Here is a 24,926-nt window from a genome sequence, read left to right as displayed (position 1 = left end):
GAAAACACTGGACTTTTGGTTGCAGATAAAACACTTTATGGACTTGGTTTTGTAGCTTAGGCATTTCTTCCTTAGAGTATTTCCACTTGGGTTTGTACTAGTAATGAAAAGGAAATTTTTTTAGATATTTTGTATTTCTTGAAATGTTTTCTTCTTTTCGTCTTGCAATCACAATCTCAAACTTGTGGCATTTTACTTGTCATTTTGTTTTTTCACATGCTTTGTCTAGTTCCTTGTTTCCTACTAGGTAATCTTGAACTACCTTTCTTCTATGACAAATATCTTCAAGAGTAACATGGACTTCTTGTTATCTAGTATTTCTCGGGGAGTTAAGAGATAGAATCTCTTTTCTTTGCTATTGAAGAGCTTTGGTATATGCTGTTTAAACTGGATTTGGGAGTGAAAAAAGAAAACCCGTTTTAAGCTTGCAGGAGCTTTAAGAATATAAAACAATTTCAGCATCTTTTGAAAATATCTGTCAAGGTCCACTTTTTTGAAAAAACACATCTTCTCTAGAAAAATTCTTATCTCTACAAAGGTTTGACATCATCAAGGCTTCCAAGAAAGTATGTATAGAGAATTTGAACAACTTGCCCGAAGTTTTGAAAGACAAGGAATTGCATTTGGTCTGTCTAGGAAACAGTGTTTCACCAATTCCTTAATGTTCCTGTAAATCTAGACATGAATACCACTAGAATAGTATAATGGTTATCTTCTGACAACTTTTTGGTTTCCAACCATGAGTGGAATTCTTGGAATCTTTCTGGCCATTTTGTTGGCAGAATGTCATCAATGGAAAATGTCAATTTTGAAACTGATGATGCCGATGATAGAATATGGGAGGGTGTAGTGTCTTTATTCATATCTATTTCTTCAACTTTTATTCTTGAACTACTTAACATAAACTGAGGTCAATTGTATTCTGGCAAGAATTCTTTTTCTCCAGAAGGTGATCTTCCCTTTGAAAGGTATTTTGAAGTTTCAGAAAAGGCTAAAGAAAGTGAGGTTTGGTCTCTTGGAATTCTCTGGGCAAAGAAGATCTTTGGGATGGAGTCTTCTGTATATTTTTTGAGAAAAAAAGTTAAAGAATTTTGTCATTTGATCATCATCATCTTTGGTTCTTCTTGTTCCTTGATGACAATTCTCGGTCTTTGCTCAGGTTGAGGATTCTCAATTTCTTCTTGTATTGGTTTTTTTCCTTGAGCCTTTTCAGATAGTTCCTCAAAATCAGAGATTACTTTTGCTTTTTTTCTTTTCTTTTGTTTCTCCTTTTCTTCTTTCTAGGCCTTAAGCTTTTTGTAGAGATCAAAAAGAAAAACTTCTGTGGATGGAGGTGGGAATTCAATGCGTGTTCCAGGTGCCTACAACATTGGTTTGCAGAAAAACACGAGAAAGTTTTCTCATTGTAAAGTGATTGCAAAGAGAATATCATTTCCTTCTCTTACGGAGGGAAAAGTAAGATAAAGTTATAATTTTTTACTCAGATTGTTTTTACCATGATCTGACCATCTGTCATCTTCTTCCATAAATGATCTTCATACCAGTGGCCATAGCCTTTTTTGTTTTTTCACCGAGCTTAAGCTTATATAAAATAATGGTTTTACTAGCAGCATCGAGACCCACCGTCATAATAAACATCTCCTTCTTGGCAGAAAGTCAGCTAAAGAGCCTTGCAAATGTCAATCCCATCTCTGTTCTTCTCTTTCTAGCTCTCATGGTGTGCTCGGGATGAGGATCTAATCTTTTTACTTTGCATGGCCATAGCTTACTGAGTTAAACTAGCAACAATCAGCCATTCAACACCCCTTGGATTTCATCATCTTTCTTCTTTTATTTGGTGTTTTCATTTTTTTTCTTAAATTTTTATTCACTATTTTAAAAAAATAATTTTATAATTTTTTACTTTAATCAATTTTTATAAAAGAAATGTAAGTTTAAAAATTTATATTAAAAAAAAAAGATAAGTATTCAATTTTATATTTTCATATATAAAAATAATTTTATAAATTTACACTACATTCTCCTATTATCATCATTTTTCTATGTTATATCAAATGTTACAAAATTATCTTCTCAATAATCATGTATCCAACAATTATATTCTTGATGATGACATTCCCAACAAAATATCAAGTGCCACCTAAAAATTTTGGACCACAAATTGGTTCGTGTCTTTTGTTTTAATAGGATCAACCCTAAGACCATCCCTACAATCTGTGCAATCCAAAATCAAATTTTATCTTCAAGCTCTAAGAAGGAAATGCTTAATTTAATTCTTTTCTTATCAGCCTTAGTCCTTGCCGACCTTGGCCCCACAAAAAACACACCCTTACATTTATAGGTTTGTAAGAGCTTACACAACAATCCAAATAAATTAGGTTAAATAATAGGAGTTCAACTTTCTGATGGATCGATACAACATATATAAACTTTGTATTTTTGTTCACATCATCAATTTTGGGCCTTTTTCATTAGTCTTATTTAAGAGAAAGAAGTTATAAAAATGACAAAATTCATGTGATAAAATTCATAAAATTTCTAATTAAAATAGTTAAATAAAGCTAAAAATTCAAAATGAAAATAGATTGATGGACATATCATATATTCAGGAATTTTTAAAAGAAATTAGTAAACTCAAATAATAATATAAAAAATTGTATTTAACTTTCGGTGGGTGGAGGTCATAGTTTTTAACTTGGGTAAAATAAATTACATATGCCATTAAAATTTTTTTGTGGAATTTTGGTTCTCTACTCAACGTCAATTACACTTATCATTAAATTAAATGTCATGTGTACATAATTTTTTATTGTAATAATAAACTTCAAAAATACTTTAAGAAGAATTCTTGTCGTGTTACAATATACAAAATAATATAAAGATAGCCAAGGTAAAACTTAAAAATATAAAAAAAAATCTATAAAAAATTAAGAAAGATTTTATATTTGAATTTTACTCTTTAAATTTTTATAATATATATTATTAAACTAAATACTCACATATACGTGACTTTTAATTGCAATAATAAATCTTTAGAAAGCTTTTAAGAAGAAATCTATTAATAAAAAGAAGAGTCATTTACTTTAAACTAAATGCTTAATTTAGGATAAAATTTTTTAGATTTTTGTCAATTTATGGCTAAATATTTCAATTGTAACAATTATGTATCAAACGTTTTCGGTGTCTTACAATTAAAGGTTAAAATAAAAGGTATCTAACATATGTGAAACACGCGCATGACGTAGACACTGACTTAAAAGAGTAAATTACAAAAGGATAATTTTATTAAAAAGTCTTTTTTGTTAAGTTAAAACGGTTCAAATTATAACTTAGTGTGTAACAATTTTTTCATTATAACGTGTAACAATTAAATTTTTCAACAGAACGTATAACAATAAACTCTTTAATATAACATGTAATAATTATATTTTTAACATAATATGTAATAACTATATTTTTAATATTATATACAATAATTAAATTTTTAACATAACATGTAATAATTAAATATTCAACATGATATATAATAACTATATTTTTTTAAGATAATGTATAACAACTAAATTTTCAAACATAAGGTATAATATTTACATTTTTCAATATGAAATGTAATAATTAAATTTTTAATATAATGTGTAAATTATATTTTCAATACGATTTGTATTGCATGTGATATGCGTTTCATTCACCTATCAACTTACCTTTAATTACAAAAAATCGGAAACGTTTGATCATTAATCATTATAATTGAAATATCTAAAAACATTTAGCCTCAATTTAAACATTTACTTTTTAATTTAAGACATACACAATAAAATGATAAAAAAATAAAATTAAATTAAAAATTTTAACTCAGACTTTTTGAATTAAATAAGATAAGATACGTGTATTTATTATTAAATTAAAAATTTAAGTGCATATAATTTTTTTATTGAAATAATAAACAGCTGGAGTGCGTGTTAGGAAGAAATCGATAGTAGTAAGAGATGAAAGCCCACAATGGTCGAAAAGGAAAATCCCGAGGTAAAAACTAAGACCAGCGAAACACTTGGCGAATTTAGCAAAGAAATGAGTACTGGGAGATAGAACAAGGCAACAAAACACAATGAAATCAGATATCACCAGCATATTACCAGAAGAGTGCATTTCTTACATACTCTCCTTAACATCCCCAACCGATGTTTGCAGATCAAAGCTTGTCTCTCCCGTCTTCAGATCAGCCGCTAATTCAGATACCATTTGGGGCAAATTTCTGCCGTCGGATTGTTATGAAATCATTTCGAATTCACCCTCATCCTTGTCCAAGCGGTTGACTGCTTCCATGTCCAAGACACAGCTTTATTTCCATCTTTGCAATCGCGGGGTTCTTATTGACAACGGCACCATGGTAATTTTTTTTTAAAAAAAAAATTTATGGTATGTTTTTCTTCAATTTTTTATTTTTGCAATAAAATGGGTTTACTTAGATTTGGGTGGTTTTATTTAGATGAAAATAGAGTAGTCATAGTGTATAAATTAGAATTAATCTATTTATTGGGCATTTATTTAACAAGTGATTGACTTGTTGAGCGTTGGAGAATTTAGCTCCAGAGTTCTTCTTGTGTCCATGAACTTGATTGCTACAGCTTTTTGATGAAACATCAGTTGTTTAAGCTGCCGTACGCTTTTACCATTTTGAAACTTGGGAATTTCCTGGAAAATGAAAAAATCAATAGTCAAGCTTTGTCAAATGATTCGGTGGCACGAGTAGTCCCAAATAATTAGGCAGTCCATATGAGTGTCTGTGATGTTTGAAATTTCATTCAATCAGGAAAGAGAACTATGAGAAAGGACAAGCCTGCTAAAACTAATGACATAAAAACCATTAGACAAAGTTAACTTAAATAGTTTGCCTCCGCTTTCTTTGAGCTGATGGTAGGAAACTCGTACACAAAAAGGAGTAATATCCACCTTGTATATTGGGAACATAGCGTGAAAACATATTTCGTCCTGGTATTGCTTAGCCAAAGATAATCTAGTTTTATCCCCATCACTTATGTGTGAAAAAGTTCTGAGGTGACAGACCTACCCTCCTTCACCCAAAGATGTGTGTGTCTGTAAGTGGTTTATGTATTTAACAACATCTGTAATGTTGGTCCTTTCTTTCCAGGTCGGATATGTTACAATTGCTACATGAATCATAGGTTCTTGGGAATTCATAAGGAGTGTATTTCTAGAATTGACCATTTGCATATGATGCATAGATCTTCATTGACTTGACCATTTATGAATGAGAGATATATGTTGTAGAATCCTAATTTTAGGAAATACATGCAGAGTGTGATATGTGCATGGCATAAGTAACAAAGTCACACTAGTTCAACTGAGAAAATTTAGTAGATAAAATATGGTGGACAACATAGCTTCTCTCCTGTCCAATAATTATTATTCTGTAATTCTCACTGGATCTTAATCACTAATAAGTCAAGGAAACTAACTTGTCGTTTATGAACCCAAACCATTTGAATTATGTATTCTACCTGAGTTAATCCTCCCTTTCCTTTGTTGCATATGTAAATAATATTAGCATGTTTACCATCTTGATTCTACTATGCAGAGCTTTGGACTGGACAAAGCAACTGGGAAAAAATGTTACATGATGGGGGCCCGAAGGCTTTCGATTGCTGAGGTAAACACGCCAACCAACTGGAGATGGAAGTGTCTGCCTCAGTCTAGGTTTGTCTGCTCTTTCATTATGTTCTTATTTGTTTCAAAAGTTTACAATTATGTTACTATATAATACTGTCTTAGGGATCAAAATGTCATTTCAATGAATAATGCATATGTGACTGCATTTTTAGGTTCTCTGAAGTTGCTGAGCTCAAACAAGTATGGTCGCTGGATGTGAAGGGGGTGATAGAGACTAAAATTTTGTCTCCTAAGACAACTTATGTAGCTTACCTTGTCTATAAATTTGCAACGTCTAGATCTGGATTTGACAAAAAACCTGTAGACCTGCATGTCAAGTTAGAAGAAAGTGATGCTGGGCGTACTTTTCGTGTATTCCTAGACCCTTCATCTAATATTCCTCAATTTTCTCGTGAGAGAGGGGATGGGTGGATGGAGGTTAAGTTGGGTGAGTTCTTCAATGAACATGGAGATGATGGGAAAGCTGTTTGTAGGTTACGGGAGGTTGATAATTCTACCCCTAAGAAAGGCCTCATTATTGAAGGAATTGATATTAGGCCTAAAGATAGTAGATAGACAAGAATTTCCATAGTATGCTGTGATAAAATTATTGCTTGTGATATATACATACAACATGTTTGGTGGGAATATTTGCTAGCGTGGTATACTATAGTTGTAGAAGTGGTGTCTCAATCCAAGTACTACCAATTTGGAGTGTGACATTATTTCTTGATTTTGTGTGAGAAACCAAACCTTTCAATTTGTTAACTAAATATGCTGTCTTTGAAAACCAGTAGAAGCAAAGAGAAGCTGATCTTCTAGAAAGTGGCTTTTGTTACTTTAGATTGGAGAATACTATATTCAACTAATACTTTACTTGAGATGGTAGAAGGTTCAAATTGTTACCTTTAGCAGTTTAGCTGTGTTGCACTGAATATTGATCACTCGAGTCTTAGTATTGATCTTTTCAATGAAAGACTATTGTGGTTCTTAAAGTTGTCTGTTATCAAATCACATGCATCTGTGCTATATGTATGTAACTTTTCACCTAATCCAGCAATAAGACCTTGCTGGCCATTGTATCATTGTACAACCATTGTCAAATTGTTCATAGGGTTTTATATATATTTGCAGTAATTGAAACTTATTGAAGGATTGGGGTTGGGCCCTAAAGATAGCAGATGGTCAGGAAGTTCATAGTATTTTCCATTTTGGCATTTTATACTGCTCTTTATCACAGCTGCAGCAGTAGTGCCTTGATCATGCCTTTTGATGTTTCTCCAACTAAACTGGAATGTTAAATTCAAGTATATTTGAGTCAGAAGACAAAGCTTCCATTTCTTTTTGATTGATAGACTCAAACTTGTTTGCTTTTACCTTTGAAATGAGGAGTTGTTCCGAAGATTGATCACTCATGTCTTTAACTAACCTGTTATCAATTCTTCATCCATCTGCTATGTGCGAGCTTTAGGCCCAATCTCATTTCTCTCAGCAAGAATGAGGCCCCTCGTCCGCCATTGTAACACATCATAATGACCTGGAATACCCGATTCCACGCGCTATGTGCTTCTCTGCTCTCATTTTGATTATTTATGTGCTGCCTTTCGAATATGGAAGAAAAGATTTTAATTACCAAGGTAGAGACATTTTGTACTAGTTTGTAAAATTAGACTTGAACCTGCCATTTAGCTTTAAGTTGTAACTGCTCATTGATTATTGAATCCTATTGTGTGTAGATCTGTATTACCTAAAACCAAATTGATATATATTAAAAAAAAAACTTAATTGCAGTTACTTCAAATAAGTTAAAGATTAAGGATTAAAATGAACACAAATAAAATGTTTGAGACGTAGGAGAGATTACCGAAATCAAATCTCAAGTCTCAACCCATTAGCTGCATCCCGCTAGTTTCCCGCGGGTGCAAAAAAATTTTGAAAAGTGAAAACTTCCAAAAATCTTGGCGCCTAAACACATAAAGAGATAAAATTGAAGCAAAAAAATTTAGTTACTGACCAAAACTAGAAAAACAGTCCTCAATTTTTCAAAAATGGAGATCAAATTCTAAAAATTGAAGCAGAAAAAAGAAAAGAAAGAAGCAGCGGTTGAAGAAGAGAAGAACGAGAAAAAGGAAATGAATTCAAAGCAAACCCCGACAAGGGTCTTCGGGCAGTACTCTATTGCTGCATCCTTCCTCTCACGCTCTTCCAATTCGTAAGTAAACCGATCATAACGCCGCTCACCATCGTCTCTCTTGATCTATTTTCGTTTTGGAGTTTGGTGATTTATTTTTGGTTTGGGTTAAAACTGTGTATGAAATTAGTTCTGAGGAATTAAAAGAGGATTCGCGTAACAAAGATTCGAAGAAGTTTACGTCGTTATCAGATTTCCTGAACCGAAAGCTTCCCAGAAGTTCTGGTATTCCCAAAACCGTACAGGTAATGTTTTGCCCTTTTGTAACTTTCATTTTTGAGCCTCTGAATTTTGTGCAGAAAATGTTTTCTTTGATACTTGGTTACTTAGAATTTCCTAGCAGCCAAGATTTTTAATATATATTTTTAGCTTACTTAGATCAAATTGAGAATAACCCAATTCTTGATAGGAGAAATCAAGCCCTTTCTCATCGCTATTGCTTCGGAAAGAAGGGGAGTGTGTTAATAAGCAGAATGAGAGCAAGAAAGAAGAGGAAACGGAGAAAAAAGATGTTCTTGATAAAGTTGTTTTTGAGCAGTTTAAGCAAGATAGCACTGAGCAAGTAGATTGTATAGTAAGTTCAGGTGGTGAAGAAGAAAAGGAAGGAAATTCAAGAAAAAGACAGAATCCATTTGAAGGTATCCAATGCTTTTGTTTTTTGGTTTCTAAGTTTGCTTGAGTAAAAGTGGAAACGAATTAAGAAAAACTATGCTTTTTCTGGCGTCTTGGTTTTAAATGTTAGAAATGTCAACCTCAAATATATAGACATGGTCAAGCAATTATTCTTTAATGAAATATCCAGACACAGGTCAATGTCATGTACATTGGCTCAGAAAGACGGAAAGCTTATAACAAGCCTGGAGAGCATTTGCAAGTGAAATGAACATTAAGTAGAAGTTAGAAGAAACATAAAGAATGGCTTAATTAGCTGAAGATGTCAATTGTTAGTGTATTACATATTTTACCATTTTCTTGTCAAATAAGGGATGGTAAGTTTGCACCCTATCTAGATTTTCTGTTGTAGTTGTAACATCTCTTACTGCTAAATATGAAAGTTGATGAGCTTGGGTTAATCTTACATTTTTCAGTTGATTATGATGTTTTACATTAGGGGTTATGAACTTGAATTGTGTGGGTTACCAGGTTTAGTTGAAGAGCGCAGAACACGAAGGCCTTTTCTAGTTTTGGGAGATGATCCACCAAAATCAAAGAAAAGAGGAAGAAGGGAGTGTTCTCTAAGCAACAAGAAACCAAAACCCCATTATAATCACTGTAAGCATAATTATTTCCTGAGATTTCTTCAAAAATTAATCATAATACATTATCTGGCGAAGTTCTATGAAGCTTTTGTTCTCTTTCATTTTCCTTTTTTCATTTTAAGTTCTTTACTGGTGAAGTTCTATAAGATTCTTGATTTTTTGCTCTCTGCCTAGCAGATGCAAATGGTTGTGGCTGGTGGGACTGTGACATGGAAGGTGTTGACAGTGAGGAAGTAGGCTCTGGTGAAGTATGGGAAGCGGTGGGCTCTACAACATTTGGAGGAATAGTAGACTGGCATTAATTTTGATCAGTGTTGCAGTATGTTTAAAACTTAAGTGATCGATTGCCAAGAGATGTTCATCAAGTGTTTTTGGGTAATGATGAATGGTATCTCAATCTCTCCTCTGTTTTGTATCAATATACTATGATTTCTCTAGATGCAGAAGTTCATATTTGAGTTTTGTTCTCGGGTGCAAATGGTTGTGGCTGGTTTGTTCTCTGAGAGTAGATATTCCAAATCTGATCATGTCACCACAGTAAAACATGTACAAATTTAGCTTCTTTTATAAAAGCAACTAACAGTTTCAGCAAAACATCCCATAAGTAAACTGTAAGGCAAGCAGTTTCTCTCCTACATTGAATTTAAATATTGCCTAGCATTCTGGTAGCGCAAATATGATTGGAAAGTCGAAAGAGAGAAAATGTCAATTAAGAAAACAAGTTTGTGCAATGCTATTTGAGCTCAATTGATAGTGCAAAGTCTTACTAGCAAGGTCTGAATATCTGATACCAGATTATTTGTTCTTAGCCATTTGTTTTTTTCCCTTATAAGCTTAATGTCTGTCAATTTTTATACTGGAGCAACGAGCTTGTGTAAATCAGCAGGTTGGCAAGCTAGTAAGAGAGAGAATAACTTCATACTCTCCAAGTTGGGCTGTCAGTTCTGATTCATACTCTTCAAGGTAGGCCGTCAGTTCTGATTTATAGTCTCCCTTCAAGTTGGGCTGTCAGTTCTGATTTATAGTCTTAAAATTCAAAATCGCATTTTAAAAAAATGGGCTGTTGCCATTATAACACTAAAGAAAATGGGGTGAGAGAGGCTCGAACTCTCGACCTCAGGATAACTCAGAAGCTATGAGACCTACGCGCTAGCCAACTGCGCCACCACCCCTTTGATTCTTCAAGCTAACTCTTTCATATATCTAGTAACAATTGTCAAACCACTTGGCTATTCTCTTTTCTACCCTAGTCCCAAACAAGTAGCATAAGTAGGTGCCTCTTTCCCTGTCCTTTCCCATTGTTAGAAGGTTGAATTTGACTTTAGAAAATTATCCAACTTCTAGAATCCTTCCATTTTTTTTTTCTTTCTAACTTCATTTTTCTCTCCACTCTAATGAACAAAGTCGAGCATGCTGGCAAAATCCAAACAAGTTGTGGAACACATTTAGTTACTAAAGTTCTAAATATATTTATGTTTTGAATGTTTGATTTATTTGTTTGTCTTAATAATATTTGAATTCAAGCACTCATTATAATATTCTCGAGGACAAATTGGCTCAACCCTTTGTATTTTCCATTGAATTCATACTAAAAATAAGGAGATTCTAAAGGAAAAACCAGTTTAAAGGGAATTTTTTTTATGTCAAATTTTGTATTTATTTTGTTTGGCTTGTCATTTGAATACGTTGTTGGTGATAATGACTTAAGCATATCAAGTTGACAAAATGAACACGAGGTCGAACTGTCTTTGGCGTTGGGCAAGTCACTAGCTTCGGCTTATTCAGCTTTTGTGGACTTTATACAAAGTTCTAGATGAGTCTGACTAATCAGACACTGCTTTTGAGTGGATTTGGGTATCTTTGTACGCACAGATTTACGTTTATTTTTAATTTAGCTGTCACATAGTCAAAAGAAATCCTTTCCTCACCCTTTCCTGTCATGGAAGGCATTTTGAATGGATTCAGAGGTTTAATTTCCAAAAGCTGATTACTCTATGATTTGTTGAGAGGATTAACTTAATGGGCAAATGTATAAATCATTCAAGAAAGCCAAGAGAATCGAATTCCCCATGCCTAAACACATGCAAATTTTAGAATTGCGATCAATACTCAATCTATAAAAGTCTTTGTCATTGTGTGATTCGATTCTTTAGGAACTACCAGAACACACACACACACACACACGAAAGCGATTTAGTTCTTTCATCCAATTTTCCACATCGTTCCCAATAATTGTTCCTGTGTAGTGGACTCTCCTCCATTCGCTGAAAACGTGTCTTGTCTTACTCTGTTTGATGGAACCCTTTTAACATTTCATTGCAGATTGTTTCTTCTTTCTTTTTTTTTTTCTCTATTCTTCTTGTTATTGGTTAAAAAACCCAAAGCATGGAATCCAAGTTGGTATCTTCAGAACAGTAGCTATTCCTCTCTTGTTATCCTTTCTTTCACTCTTTTGCATAAAGTACAGTTTCTCTAATGTTTTTAAATTGATATATACCATCTCTCTCTCTCTCTCTCTCTCTTCTTCTTTTATATACAAATATTATATGTAATTAACCTCTCAATATCATTATCTTCTTTCACACATTAACTATTAGTCAACTCAAAGGCGGTAATAGAATATTAGCAAATGCAATACAAGATCTTTGATTTGTTTAATGGGTAGAAAATGTGCCTTAATCATTCTTTAATTTAGATGCTTTGCGTAGTCCTCCAGACAAAATCTGCTTATTCCGTTTAATTGTCCAACCATCACTGTTCTGGTGTACATATACTTACCTGAATTTTTTATTATTTTCTCAGTATTTGCCTTTTTATCAAAATGAAGAAAACAACAATGTTGAGGAGTACTTATAACTAATTATAAGTGCAAATTGGAAAAGATTAGGATAATCTCAATAATTAATATATATAATAATATATAATACCATTTATAAAAGTAGCTCTCCAAGCTATTGTTGCAATTGACCCTTCAATTGGAAGGTCTCTCGATTTTTATTTTTCCTTTCAGTCGATTAAAACGACATCATTTTGATTGGTTTGGGTTGTTTTTTTTCTTCTCACTTTGTTCAAATGACAACATTTTGAGTTAGGGTTTTGGTTACTTGGGAGAAAATGGCACCGGTTTTGTTTTATATATATATAAAAAGAAGGAACATCATATTTTGAATTTAAATCTTTATTTAAATTCTTTCCCATGCTTACAGTATTAGATAAATTTAATAGTTGGATGAATCCATTTATTTAATAAGAAGATGAAGATTGTTCAAACTTTTTATTAAAACTAATACTAAGGTAGTCTTTGTTATGAAGGAAGTGAAAGTATATTTCTTATAATGCGCTTAATTAAATTACATGACAATATTTATTTTGTAACAAAACACTATAATGTAAGATTGTAATGTAATTACATTACAATCAATGAATATAATGTAATTATAGTCTAAAATTATAATCACATTACAGTTAATAAACTTGTTCATATTATAATCAATAGATGTAATGTAATGATATTATACGTATATATATTTGTCATATTAAAAAAAATGATACTTCCTTTTTAAATTATACAATTAGAGAGTAAGTATTGACCATACTATATAGTACTTCCTTTACATCGTGATTTATGTTAATACTAGTATATAATTTATAAACACTAATAATCTATGTTAATACTAGCAATTTTGTGTCATGACAACTCTTGCAATAATGAGCACCTATGGCAATATTTGAGTACAATCTGACGGGGAAAATTGTCACGTATGGAGAGCGAAGAGTATTCAGAACTTTCAAAAGCTTTGCTGTGGTTGTACTTTGTGAAAGTTGAAATTGCAATTGGGCAATTACTTACTGCCATTGGCGTGTTCCTTTTTCGCCCTATGCCATCTTTCTCTTGACTTTTCCCCTTGAGTCGGTGTTCTGTTCCAGAGTCCAAGCTGGACGGCTGCCACTGTTATGCAGCGGGACCAATTGGATTGGTGCACCTTTCTGCCGACTGTTATGAACGCATGCGCCAAATATAGAAATTAGCAGCCACCAATATTTCTTTTTTTGTTTTCGTTTTCAACCGCTATACCAATTGAAAAAAAACAAGCTGTACTACATAAAAGAATGTGGAATATTGTCTATCATGACTGACTAGTCTATCATATAAGTTTTTTTTAATTAAAAATAAAAGATTTAAATTTTATTTTTAAATAAAATATTATGTATTAATTAATAAATTAAATATTTGAGTATAATTTATTTTATAATTTTGAATGAGTAAGAACAAATAACTATAAGCTTAAGAATAAAAGAGAAAAAATGGAATAAAAATGAAAAGAAAAGAATCATTCTATAGTTTTGGAACCACTGGTTTGAAGCCGATTTGGTGGAAACTAACTAAATTGTTAACTATATAATTATAGGGTTACTAATGTGAATGCATGCTACGTTAGATTTTTCAATGACAAATTAACTCTTTCTCTATTAAATTTTGAAGTGAAAAATATAACATTTTTATTGAAAGACCATTTATTTTTTACAAAATAAAAATAATAAATTTTAAATATGTTAAGATAATTGTATAAATTATTTAATTAAAATTATAACACAATACTATTACTTAGTTAGATTAAAATATCTAATTAGACTGTAATATTTAATTAGAGTTAGACTATAAATAAAATTAACTATATATATTAATCATCTCTATAATATATATCATTAACCATCATAAAAAAAATCATTTGGTGTAACTCCATTGCCTAACATGTGATTTTAGATTAATATAATAAAATCTATTCATTACCATCCCATGAATACCATGATTTTATTTAAAGATTATAATAGAACCTACCAAATTGAAATTTAAGTTTTTACTCTTTAATTATTATTTTTGAGGACAAGAAAATAATAAAATTGAAATGGAGAAAACATCGATTTTTTTTAAGTGAATGTAGATAAACGTAAATTAAATTATGAAAAATAGAATAGTGGTAATGTTGTTATTTTATTTAATATAATTATCGTTTTTCTTTAATCTATTACAAACATCAGAGCAAGTCAATCAAGATCAAGTGGATCTTGCTTTTTTGTTGGGAGGATTGGTGGAAATGGAAAGTGGATGTTGTTACCGTCAGCATGTGATGGAGACGACCGATTTTTCTGTTCACCGAAAGAAATACTGTTTCTTTATACAGTACGGACTCCCGCACCCGCACCGCCAACAAATTAAATAAGCAAACCCCAAATTAAACTAATCACCATCGCAGTTATTTCACTATTTATTTTTTTAAAAAAAACTCGCCTCTTGGGTTTTTTTTAATAAAAAAGAGACACAAAAGTGACCCCACGTCCCCACCTACTGGAGCTGGCAGTCTACGCAACGTTTTATTGTTGTTTCCACTCGCTCTCTATCTTTCTACCAACCAAACACCTCCTTTGTTTTCACAGTTTCAAAAAAGGGGGAAAAAGGAAAATGATGTATAAAAAAAAGTGAAGAATTCCAGTGAAAGTCACATTGGCACCACCTGGCGATCGCGGAGAGCTAGATGCAAGTGCAAAACGCTCTGTCAAGGCTCCAAACGGCTCTTCCTCCACGCGCCACGCCCACGGTCATCCAGCCAGCAATCTTCATTTCTCCTTCTTTATATTCAATCAAAAACGCAGCGTTTGCTCTACGCATGGAAATCCGAAGTCCGGAGATATCTGATCCCGCTTTTGTCTGATTTAGCGTTTCGTTTTTCATCAAGTTTAAATATCTTGGAAGACCTGTCGAGAACAAGAGCCGGCTTCCTCCAAGTGGCTGGCGTTTTTTGAAGTTTTGGTGATCGCATGAGTTCGGGAGATTTATAGCTAAAAAAGAAGGAAGGAAAGAAAAAGGAAAACAAAAGAAAAACGAGGAGGAGTAAATTATTTGAGTGGAAATTAAGTGCTTTTAGTCGACATGGTTACTGGAAATATATTTCATTGTAGAAAGAATTCGTGGCCGCCTGAGGAATATATCAGCCGTAATACTTTACAGTTGGTAAGTTTTTTTTTTTTTTCCATTTTTTGATATTGACCGAGAAAGCTTAGTTGATCATTGCATTCTTTTTCTAAGTTGATTTGATTTGATTCTGTTTGGTTGCTGAGAAAATGTGAACGCCGAGGAAAAAAGAAACTACTATAAAAGTTAGAAGATCAAGGGTGGCTGTTCCACAGAATCAGTCTTATCCTTAAATAAAAATATTTGAAAATTTATTGATATAAAATTTGCAAATTTTACATTTTTTTTCTGCCTCGTTTTCGTAATTAAAAAAATTATTCGTAGTGGTTTTGTTGGCAGGGATCAAGACGTGCTTTAGGAAATTTTTAGTTAATATTTTACTTCTAAGTTTTAGGAGAATTTTCTTTTTCTTTGTATTATCCATTAATCAAAGCTTGATTTCAAGCTTGGAACTGACCAGAATTCAGAAAAGTGCGGAAGAATTAGAAGGTTGAACTGATGTGATAGGATTTCCGTCTTAGATACGATTGGTTGATTTTTGCAGTTGGTGATTGTTTGAAATCCTGTAATTTTTGAAAAAGCAATAGAAAAAATGTGTTGAACGTCATGCCTATGTCAGTGTCATAATAGTTAAGTCTCAAATGTAGGGAAGAGACTGACAGCCATGCTTGATAACATCTCAAATTGATATAGTTTGTTCTTCCTGATATTCTTTTAAATATGATAATCTTAAATCGAGAAACTATCCAATATCCATTGCATGTTATTGAGTAGGAGGATAAACGGTAACATCTTGATTTGCTTTCGGTCTTAAGTGCCACATTCATTCTACCTGACAACTATTTTCTTTGACATAATAGCTGTAGGTTTAGTTTCAGACTTTTTCTTTTTGATAGGCTTTCTTCTATACTGATTTTGTTGGTTTGATCTTCCTCTATAGTTTGATTTTGACAGTGCTGCCCCACCAAAACAAGCTTGGAGAAGGAGATTAAACAGCCATGCTAATATTCTTAAAGAGTTCAGTGTTACATTTGTGGAAGCGATAAAGATGGTATGAGTTTGATTGATTCACTAACTACTGTATAGCAGGAGTGTATGATATCCTTGTCCTTGTTACCTCTTCTAATTGATCTTGGAATTTGAAACCTTAGGTGCGATTAGGTATACGCTTGTGGTCCTATATCAGGGAAGAGGCTTCGCATGGAAGGGTAATTCTCTCATTATATTCAGTTACTGTCATTCTTTTTTTCGATTTTTAGAAACAGGTTATCATTTTCCTTGCTAGTGCAACTGCAGGACGAAGATGTTTTCTGAGGTTTCTATTTTTATATATTAATTTTGTGGCATGATTATCTGCAGAAAGCACCTATTGACCCTTTCACCCGAGAAAGTTGCAAGCCATCTGCATCACAAGGAGTTCCACTGGGAGGAATGGGGTATTTAATGTGGTTTAGCTACATGGTTCAGTTCTTAGTGCTGGAATATTTATGTATCTGATTGTGCAAATTATATTGCAGGAGTGGCAGTATATCCAGGGGTTTCAGAGGCGAGTTCAGGCAATGGCAAATTGTTCCTGGAACTTGCGATGCTTCACCTGTTATGGCTAATCAATTTTCTGTAAAGATCCGCACTAAACTTACTCACTTGTTCAAATTTAATTTTTAGTATGAATTTTTAATTGATTTAGTTCTATGACCACTTTCCTCCCATGATGAGGGTTAAACAAGAATACATTAGATGTTTAAGAAATGTTAAAACAGAAATTTCTTTTTCATGATGATTGTTTTCTTTTCTGATACTGTAGATATTTATATCTCGTGATGGTGGGAATAAGAAGTATGCATCAGTTTTGGCTCCAGGACAGCATGAAGGATTAGGGTAAGAAGAAAAACCTATGAAGTTCTTATACAATCATTCTAAAGGAAATTGGATGTATGAATATCTATATTCTTTAACATGCTAGAAGAATAGATATTTACATGTTGCTCTTTGATTGGTCAATGATGTTACCTCAAATGCTATACACCACCTGTAATTATGAATTAAATATCAAGCTTTCCACAGCTGCATCAGATATTTCTATGACTTGCCAAGTAATAGCATGTTGGGCTTGTAGTCTCCAGTTCTCATGTGTTTATCTTTATCATCATATTGAAGGACGGTAGTTGATATCTACTCAACTGACTGTAAAATTTTCATGTCATGAATTTTAGCTTTTAATACCCTACTGAGAAACCAGAGTTGCAGGTTTTGATAATTATGATTTTGAGTACCAAGAACATTTTTATTATGAACTTGGCAGATCAAATAATATCTGGTTTGATTTCCTTGTCATAGTTTGGCATTTTGTTTATAACATTAAAACTTATCTTGAAAGGAGGGGGTGATGGTGGTGGTTGGATTCATTGTTGGACGAGGTGTGTCTTTCATGCAGGTGTATTTTGTGTGTTCAAAGTGTGAGAGAGGTTCCAGTGAACTATCTGGGGCTTGCCTAGATTTTATTAATCTGTCTTTCGTCATCTTTTTGAAGTTGGCATGAAATTTATTATCAGAGCAACTGTAGATTGTTAGCCTAATGTCAGTTGCATGCTCTTACAGGAAAGCTAGTGATGAGGGTATTTCATCATGGGGCTGGAATCTGAGTGGCCAGCATTCAACATACCATGCTTTGTTTCCTAGAGCATGGACAATATATGATGGTATTATTCGAACATTCTTTGTTATACAAATCGGTTTATTTTTCCTTGAATCTTGTTTTGAAATGGTCTCTTTACTTTGTTCAGGTGAACCAGACCCTGACCTTAAAGTGTCCTGTCGACAGATATCACCTTTTATACCACATAATTATAGGGATAGCAGTCTTCCAACAGCTGTTTTTGTCTACACAGTAAGTTTACGAAGCATCCAATATCGACAACTTAGTGACTTGTTACAACCCCCTTTTGGTCTTATGTGCTGATTCAGAATTAAGCTGTAATTGTTTATATAGTTGTTTTAGATCAAGACGATTTTAATGGCGCTTTGTTTGTTGCATTTCTTACAAGATTATTACTTGTTCTATTGCAGTTGGTAAATACTGGAAAAGAAAGGGCAAAAGTCAGCCTACTTTTCACATGGGCAGTAAGTTCATTTTCTACATCCAAACTTGTTTAATTTCATTCAATCAATAGCAAGACAGGTCCATGGATGTTCAGTAATCAATGTGTGTTTCTGCAGAATTCAATTGGTGGAATTTCACACTTATCGGGAGATCATGTGAATGAACCATTTATGTGAGTATCTCTGGTGTATGTTCTTGCTGTTTTTGAACTATGCACGTCGGAATATGTTTTAACTACTCTCTTTTGTTTTGATAGTGGCGAAGATGGAGTTTCTGGTGTACTTCTTCATCACAAGCAAGTCATCAAACCTTAATAGCTATATATGACGGTTGGTTTGCGGATTTCTCTTTGTCATTTCAATGTTATAAGAGGTGAAAGGGAACACAATGTGATAAGCGCCTTGTTGGCTTCATCTAAGCTTCAGCCCCTTTCGCTACATACACAAACTAACAAAAAAAAGTGAAAAAGGAAATGGAAAAAGTGCAAAAGACAATGTCAGACTTGTACATAAGCCACTCAATCATAATTGCAGCTAAAAAGCAAAAAAAAAAAAAATCATACTTGTAGCAAGTATTTCATGTTAAAAAAATGTTGACAGTAGAAGAAAAGGCAATTTTTTTTTTATTTTAAAAGAAAAGACATATTGGTTATGACAATCAATAGCCGAATTAAAATTTGTCATTCACTAAAAGAATAAATTAAATTTGGCCCATGCATTTCTTTTTTTTGTTGTACGAGTATAATTGTGTTGCTAGCAGAAGTAATGTGAGGATGGTATGACATTTTCTCAGACATGTAAAGCACTAAAAACCCTCTCAATCTACATTGTCATGTGGCACACCTGCACAGACCCTCAGTTTGCAGATAAATTTGAGTATGAGATAAAATATTAAAAGAAGTTAGGCACAATTCTTTTTCTTTTCTCTTGAACAATGGTGACATAATTTCATTTCAAGGAAATGTTGATGAGAAATTATGAGGGGTATGCCTGATTAATTGAGTTTCTAAAAAAAGTTGGTGAGAGTATTTCTGATTTTTTCAGATGTGAAAATGCATAAAAAAACTGTTCAATTTACCTTGTCTCATGACATACCTCTTTTGCATATAAGCATTAAGGTATTTAGACGCATGCAAGGTTGTTTGGAGGCTTTTTTGTGACAATCAAAATTTGAAAGCAATAGTACTATTTAATGAATTACTGTTTCTTTTACATGTTTTTATTTTATAGAACAACTAGATTATTTCTTAAGAATTTCGGTGAATATTCCTATTGTATCTTCTGAAACATCTTGTTTGCCTTCTCACTACTACTCCCTGAGACCTTGAATTTCGGAGGTCCTTAGAATATTAAAAGATTTTGCTTTTAACTTGCTTTAGCCTCTAGGGATTAAGTTTTTCTCTCTCTGGGGCAATAATATAAATTTCATTTTCTTTTCTTTAAATTGAGCTTCTTTTTTCTGAACTGGCTTTGAAACTTTTCTCCAGTCCATGAGTTTCCAGGACATTTTCTTCAGTGTTGGCATTGATATCATTTTTTCTCTTTGTTCCCATAATTTGTCATCCTCTTAGTGTGTTTGTGGTTTGCTTTTATGCATCCTTTGTATGTATAAAAAGTTTATAGATATTGCTAACTTTATGACTGGATCTCAAATGTTTCTGAGAATTGTGGCCATTTCACAGGACCACTAAAGGGAACCCTCCTGTTACTTTCGCAGTAGCTGCATGTGAAACCCAGAATGTCAACGTGACAGTTCTACCATGTTTTGGTCTGACTGAGGAAAGCTCTGTAACGGCGAAAGAGATGTGGGGTAAAATGACGCAGGTAATAGATTTGTGTTAAAGGCCGCCCCCTTCCTTTATATTGCATCAGTCTTCCTACCTGGAATTTTGGTTATGGAGCTCATTGACCTTATATATTTACGTGCATTTGATATTCAATTTTAATTGCATAAATCATGTTTCATGAATTGCTAAGTGTCACAGCATTCTTTCCAAGTTTGTCATCAATTATGGCCATGCTAGGCATTTGCCTGACCCAATTAAGAGTTAAATTGTTGATTGATTGTCTGAAGGATGGACAATTTGATCGTGAAAATTTTAATTGTGGCCCAAGCATGCCTTCATCACCTGGAGAGACACTTTGTGCGGCAGTCTCAGCCTCTGCCTGGGTGGAACCACATGGAAAGTGCACCATTGCATTTGCTCTTGCTTGGTCTTCTCCAAAAATAAAATTTTTAAAAGGGAGCACATACCATAGGTACATTTACACTGCCCCCTTCTCTCCTCCTCTACTCATTAGTGCATGCTCAAGTATTTAATTTGCTGTGTTCACTACAGTCCTTGGATTTGGATGTTGTGGTATTGTCTCTGTTATGCAGCTACTTAGAACGAATTGACAATAGTTTGAAAGACCCAAGCATGAATCTAAGGCCATGAGAAATTCCAAACTTTACTGCTGTGGGACAACACCTGTTATTAGTCTCTACTATGCAAGCTGTCCTTATTAATTTTCCTTTTTCCAGTAGGATTGTTAAAACTGTAATTTTCTAAGGTGTCACATTTTTTTGTCCTGTGAGAGAGAGCTAATATGTTACTAACCTGGTGATCATTCAGTGATGTTTTCCAATCAAGAAATGTTGGTTGTGGCTTTCTTTACATGCACTCAGTGGCATTTTTATGTCACAGTGCTATTAAACTTTGGTGATCATCTCTGAAACTTTTTTTTTGTTACAGGAGATACACTAAATTCTACGGCACATCTGAAAGAGCTTCTCTGAAATTGGTTCATGATGCACTGACAAGTATGTATCTGGTTTGAATATCTTTTCATTTCAGTGTAGTATTTTCTTTTTCCAAGTCATTGACTTTGGCATCATTAATCATTTCAATTTACCTGATGGAATCATATTTTCCAATATGGCTTTTTGCTTTGTTTTCATAGCTTTTTTATTTAAGTGATCATAAGTTTCTATTAACTTCATATTGGTACCTAACACCTATTATATTTTGGTTGGTTATAGATTACAAGCGGTGGGAAGAGGAGATTGAGAAATGGCAAAGTCCTATCCTGAAGGATGAAAGGCTGCCAGAATGGTAAAAATCCAATGCAATCTTTTGCTTTTCTTGCTTTTTGTTCGATGCCTCCCTTGATTTTTAATTTAGTGTTTTGGTGGCCAAAAAGGATGAATCTTGCATGTAGCAAACCCTTCCTCTTGCTTATATGGAAACTATTGTGTATGTAAAGAGAAGGGTTTATATATAATGTAATACTTTCTGTAACCTTGTATAATTTCTAAATGCTTGCTTACGTTGTGCTGGTGCTCATATAGAGATATGAAAATGAATCTATGAGTATATGTTTCTCTTTCCTTCTAGGCTAGAGACTAGAAAGAAAGTGAGTGGGGGAAAGCAGGGGGAGGGGGTGGAGGTGGGACATTGAAGACCGTGTCTTTTGACTGTCTCAAGGGGCTTACTGGCTTACTGCACTTTGGCAATTTGGTCAATGCTTTTGAAGCTGCACAACCATTGTGCTGCAGATATTAGTCTCACAAACACGGCATTATTGCAGTGTACTTTTGGACTGATATTGTTATTTGATGCTTATAAGCAAGGACTTTGCTACCAGATAAGGGTGCATGCTGGGGGGGAAAGGGGGGCGGGGGGTGTGGTTTAGGTGTTTAGTCGTAGATATTTGTTGATATTTCATAGTAATTAGCTAATTTTTGTCATTTATTTTCAGGTACAAATTCACACTGTTTAATGAGCTCTACTTTTTGGTTGCTGGTGGAACAGTTTGGATTGGTATTTATAGTAACTGCCCACTCTTTTACATCTTGGTTTAGCTTAAACTAATATTGGCATCCTGTTGTACAGTGCATATTTACTTATAGCATCTTGTGTATCGGCAACAACTTGTAACAACATCTTGGTAATTAAAGCTAGATATAACTTATTTATCCACTGTGCAGATTCTTCTTTGCCATCTATAAATGTGAAGAGTGATCAAGATCCAGCAACAAAAGTAGAAAGCATGGATGTAAAAGTAACTAAAGATGAAGTGAACTTCAGGCATAATACTGTTTTTGAACATACTAGTACCAGTGGTTGTAATGGTTCTACTGGTGTTGGGTTAAAAAATAATGGTGATTCAGCTATTTCTCAGAACAAGGGAAGCAGCAACTACTTCCCGCATCACTTGAAATTGCAGGACCAACAAGATGATAGTGATGATGTTGGTAGGTTTTTGTACTTGGAAGGAGTTGAATATATCATGTGGTGCACTTATGATGTACACTTCTATGCATCGTTTGCCCTTCTTGAGCTTTTTCCCAAGATTGAACTCAATATTCAGCGTGACTTTGCCAAAGCTGTTTTATGTGAGGATGGAAGAAAAGTGAAGTTTCTAGCAGAGGGTAATTACGGAATTCGCAAGGTTAGAGGAGCTATTCCTCATGATCTAGGGACTCATGATCCTTGGAATGAAATGAATGCCTATAACATACATGACACAAGCAAATGGAAGGATCTAAACCCCAAGTTTGTGCTTCAAGTGTACAGAGATTTTGCTGCCACAGGAGATATGGCATTTGGTGTTGATGTTTGGCCTGCTGTTCGTGCTGCAATGGAATATATGGAACAATTTGATAGAGACGATGATGGCCTCATTGAAAATGATGGATTTCCAGATCAAACATATGATACTTGGACTGTTCACGGTGTAAGTGCGTACTGCGGTTGCTTGTGGCTTGCTGCGCTTCAAGCTGCTGCTGCAATGGCCCTGCAGGTAGGTGACAAGTTCTTTGCTGAAACATGCAAAAGCAAGTTTTTTGGCGCAAAATCAGCTTTTGAAAAAAAACTGTGGAATGGCTCCTATTTCAACTACGACAGTGGGTCAAGTAGTAATAGTAAGTCGATACAAGCAGACCAACTGGCAGGGCAATGGTATACAGCGTCTTCAGGCTTGCCTCCACTTTTTGATGAGTTCAAGACAAGGAGTGCTCTTCAGAAAATATATGATTTCAATGTAATGAAAGTTAAAGGAGGTAGGATGGGTGCTGTAAATGGGATGCATCCCAATGGAAAGGTGGATGAGTCTTGCATGCAGTCACGTGAAATATGGACAGGTGTTACCTATGCTGTGGCGGCTAATATGATTCTGGCTGGAATGGAGGAAGAGGCATTCACTACAGCTGAAGGTATTTTCATTGCAGGCTGGTCAGAAGAGGGCTATGGGTAAGTGTTTAGTATGATCTCTTATTTCCTTACATGATGTTTTAGATGCCAAAAATGGTGACAGTTATGCAAAAGAATGATGATAATCAATTTGCATTTCCATTAGAAACACTGGTTTTCATAGTTCATAACATGCATCTTTTGTCATGTGGGAAACAACGCTGAAGTTTATGTTGGAAAAACATTTCTTGATAAAAAATGTACTTCTCAAGTGAATGATGTTGACAGGTATCTAGACTGAGCTATCTGAATCCCTTACAGAAAAAGTTTTAAGATGTGATCACTGTTGATAAGGGTTGAATAATTAGAATGATATTCTATCAGGAGAACGTAGAATGTTGATTCTTCTTATATTAAAACAGCTCTTACCATATAAAAGTCTAACCTTGTCTCAGCAATCCCAGTGAAACAGATATATCTGGACTCCTATAACTGCTTCTACTGTTGATAATATTAATTACCTTCTCTGAGTATAACCATTGATAAATTGTTAATTTCACTGTGGCTTTACCTCCTACGTTTTGTCCTTTGGAAGGTGTTGCTTAAATGATTTGTGCTGTAAGAATCACTATTTATCTCCCGTTTTCTTTTGTACACAGATACTGGTTCCAGACTCCAGAAGGATGGACGATTGATGGGCACTTCCGATCTCTTATATACATGAGGCCTCTTGCAATATGGAGTATGCAATGGGCACTGTCTATACCTAAAGCAATTCTTGACGCCCCAAAGGTAAATATGATGGACAGAATCCTCATTTCTCCCGCAACATTTTCCTTGTCTCTTACCGAAACAGGAGTTAGAAAAATTGCAAATAAAGCAAAGTGCTTTGGAAATTCTGTATTGCAATGTACATGCTAAGCATCATATTTATGTATATGTAAACAAAACTGTTCATTAAGTCATTTCCTTTAACCCTTTCCCATAGAATCGAAAGCTGGGGCAGGTTCAAGGAAGCTTTATCTATTACGGGTCAGGGAATAACAAGTTGGGCTGCAATAAAAAAGCAGTCATAGATAGAGTCAATTCTTTGCAGCACATTCTTCTTATTAAGAAAATGTGAATTTCTTTTTTCCATATTAGCAAAAAATCATTGACATTGCTGGAAATGCTAAGCGGATTTGAACACATTAGGCAACTATCTGTAGCGACTGGAGGAGTACAGAGAACCCAAATTCACAAGGAGTTTGAATTCTTTTGCTTGTTTACATGTCATTTTATGCTTCTAAGTTATTAGTATTATTGATTTGAACTTCCCTTAATTACCTGACTTCCTGAAAGCTCATTTCTGGTGGAAGTTGTTGAATGCAAAATACCTTAGTGAATTTACTCCTGAAAGTTCATTTCTGGTGGAAGTTATTTTTGTTAAACGAACAAAACTGGGAATCAAATCGAAACAGTATGTGTGCTCCGGTCTGCTTTTGTTGTCACATGGCATTTGTCTTCACTTGGGAATATGTAGGGTATACAAAAAGGAGAAAAGATAAGGAAATGATCGCGGTGAA

The 24,926-nt window shown here is 33.9% G+C and overlaps 3 protein-coding genes and 1 non-coding gene across 4 annotated transcripts; 3 read left to right on the top strand and 1 right to left on the bottom strand.

Moving 5' to 3' along the window:
- Positions 1–3,962: 3,962 nt before the first annotated feature.
- On the top strand, positions 3,963–6,586 carry LOC110422150 (putative F-box protein PP2-B12). The gene is made up of 3 exons (XM_021435944.2): positions 3,963–4,387; positions 5,597–5,715; positions 5,841–6,586. The coding sequence occupies exons 1-3, from the start codon at positions 4,106–4,108 to the stop codon at positions 6,241–6,243; spliced, it is 804 nt and encodes a 267-aa protein (XP_021291619.1). The 5' UTR covers positions 3,963–4,105; the 3' UTR covers positions 6,244–6,586.
- Positions 6,587–6,735: 149 nt separating this feature from the next.
- Positions 6,736–9,705, top strand: LOC110422151 (RNA-binding protein). Its single transcript, XM_021435945.2, has 5 exons — positions 6,736–7,879; positions 7,989–8,103; positions 8,268–8,496; positions 9,002–9,130; positions 9,295–9,705. Exons 1-5 carry the CDS (start codon positions 7,800–7,802, stop codon positions 9,417–9,419), a joined length of 678 nt encoding a protein of 225 aa, XP_021291620.1. The 5' UTR covers positions 6,736–7,799; the 3' UTR covers positions 9,420–9,705.
- A 499-nt stretch (positions 9,706–10,204) lies between these two features.
- TRNAM-CAU (transfer RNA methionine (anticodon CAU)) lies at positions 10,205–10,289 on the bottom strand. The gene is given in 2 exon segments: positions 10,205–10,240; positions 10,252–10,289. It is a non-coding gene; the product is annotated as a tRNA-Met (tRNA).
- A 4,224-nt stretch (positions 10,290–14,513) lies between these two features.
- LOC110421948 (Beta-glucosidase, GBA2 type family protein) lies at positions 14,514–24,782 on the top strand. Its single transcript, XM_021435680.2, has 18 exons — positions 14,514–15,127; positions 16,029–16,139; positions 16,240–16,296; positions 16,448–16,524; positions 16,606–16,705; positions 16,893–16,966; positions 17,687–17,787; positions 17,872–17,975; positions 18,155–18,208; positions 18,305–18,360; positions 18,445–18,483; positions 19,870–20,011; positions 20,262–20,446; positions 20,923–20,990; positions 21,210–21,282; positions 21,929–21,990; positions 22,158–23,421; positions 24,021–24,782. The coding sequence occupies exons 1-18, from the start codon at positions 15,047–15,049 to the stop codon at positions 24,280–24,282; spliced, it is 2,910 nt and encodes a 969-aa protein (XP_021291355.1). The 5' UTR covers positions 14,514–15,046; the 3' UTR covers positions 24,283–24,782.
- The last annotated feature ends 144 nt before the right edge of the window (positions 24,783–24,926 follow it).

This window comes from Theobroma umbraticum, unplaced genomic scaffold (genome assembly GCF_002168275.2).
Source record: "Theobroma umbraticum cultivar Fairchild unplaced genomic scaffold, ASM216827v3 scaffold_130.0, whole genome shotgun sequence".
NCBI classification, from domain to species: domain Eukaryota; kingdom Viridiplantae; phylum Streptophyta; class Magnoliopsida; order Malvales; family Malvaceae; genus Theobroma; species Theobroma umbraticum.
This window is presented reverse-complemented; position numbering and strand designations above follow the sequence as displayed.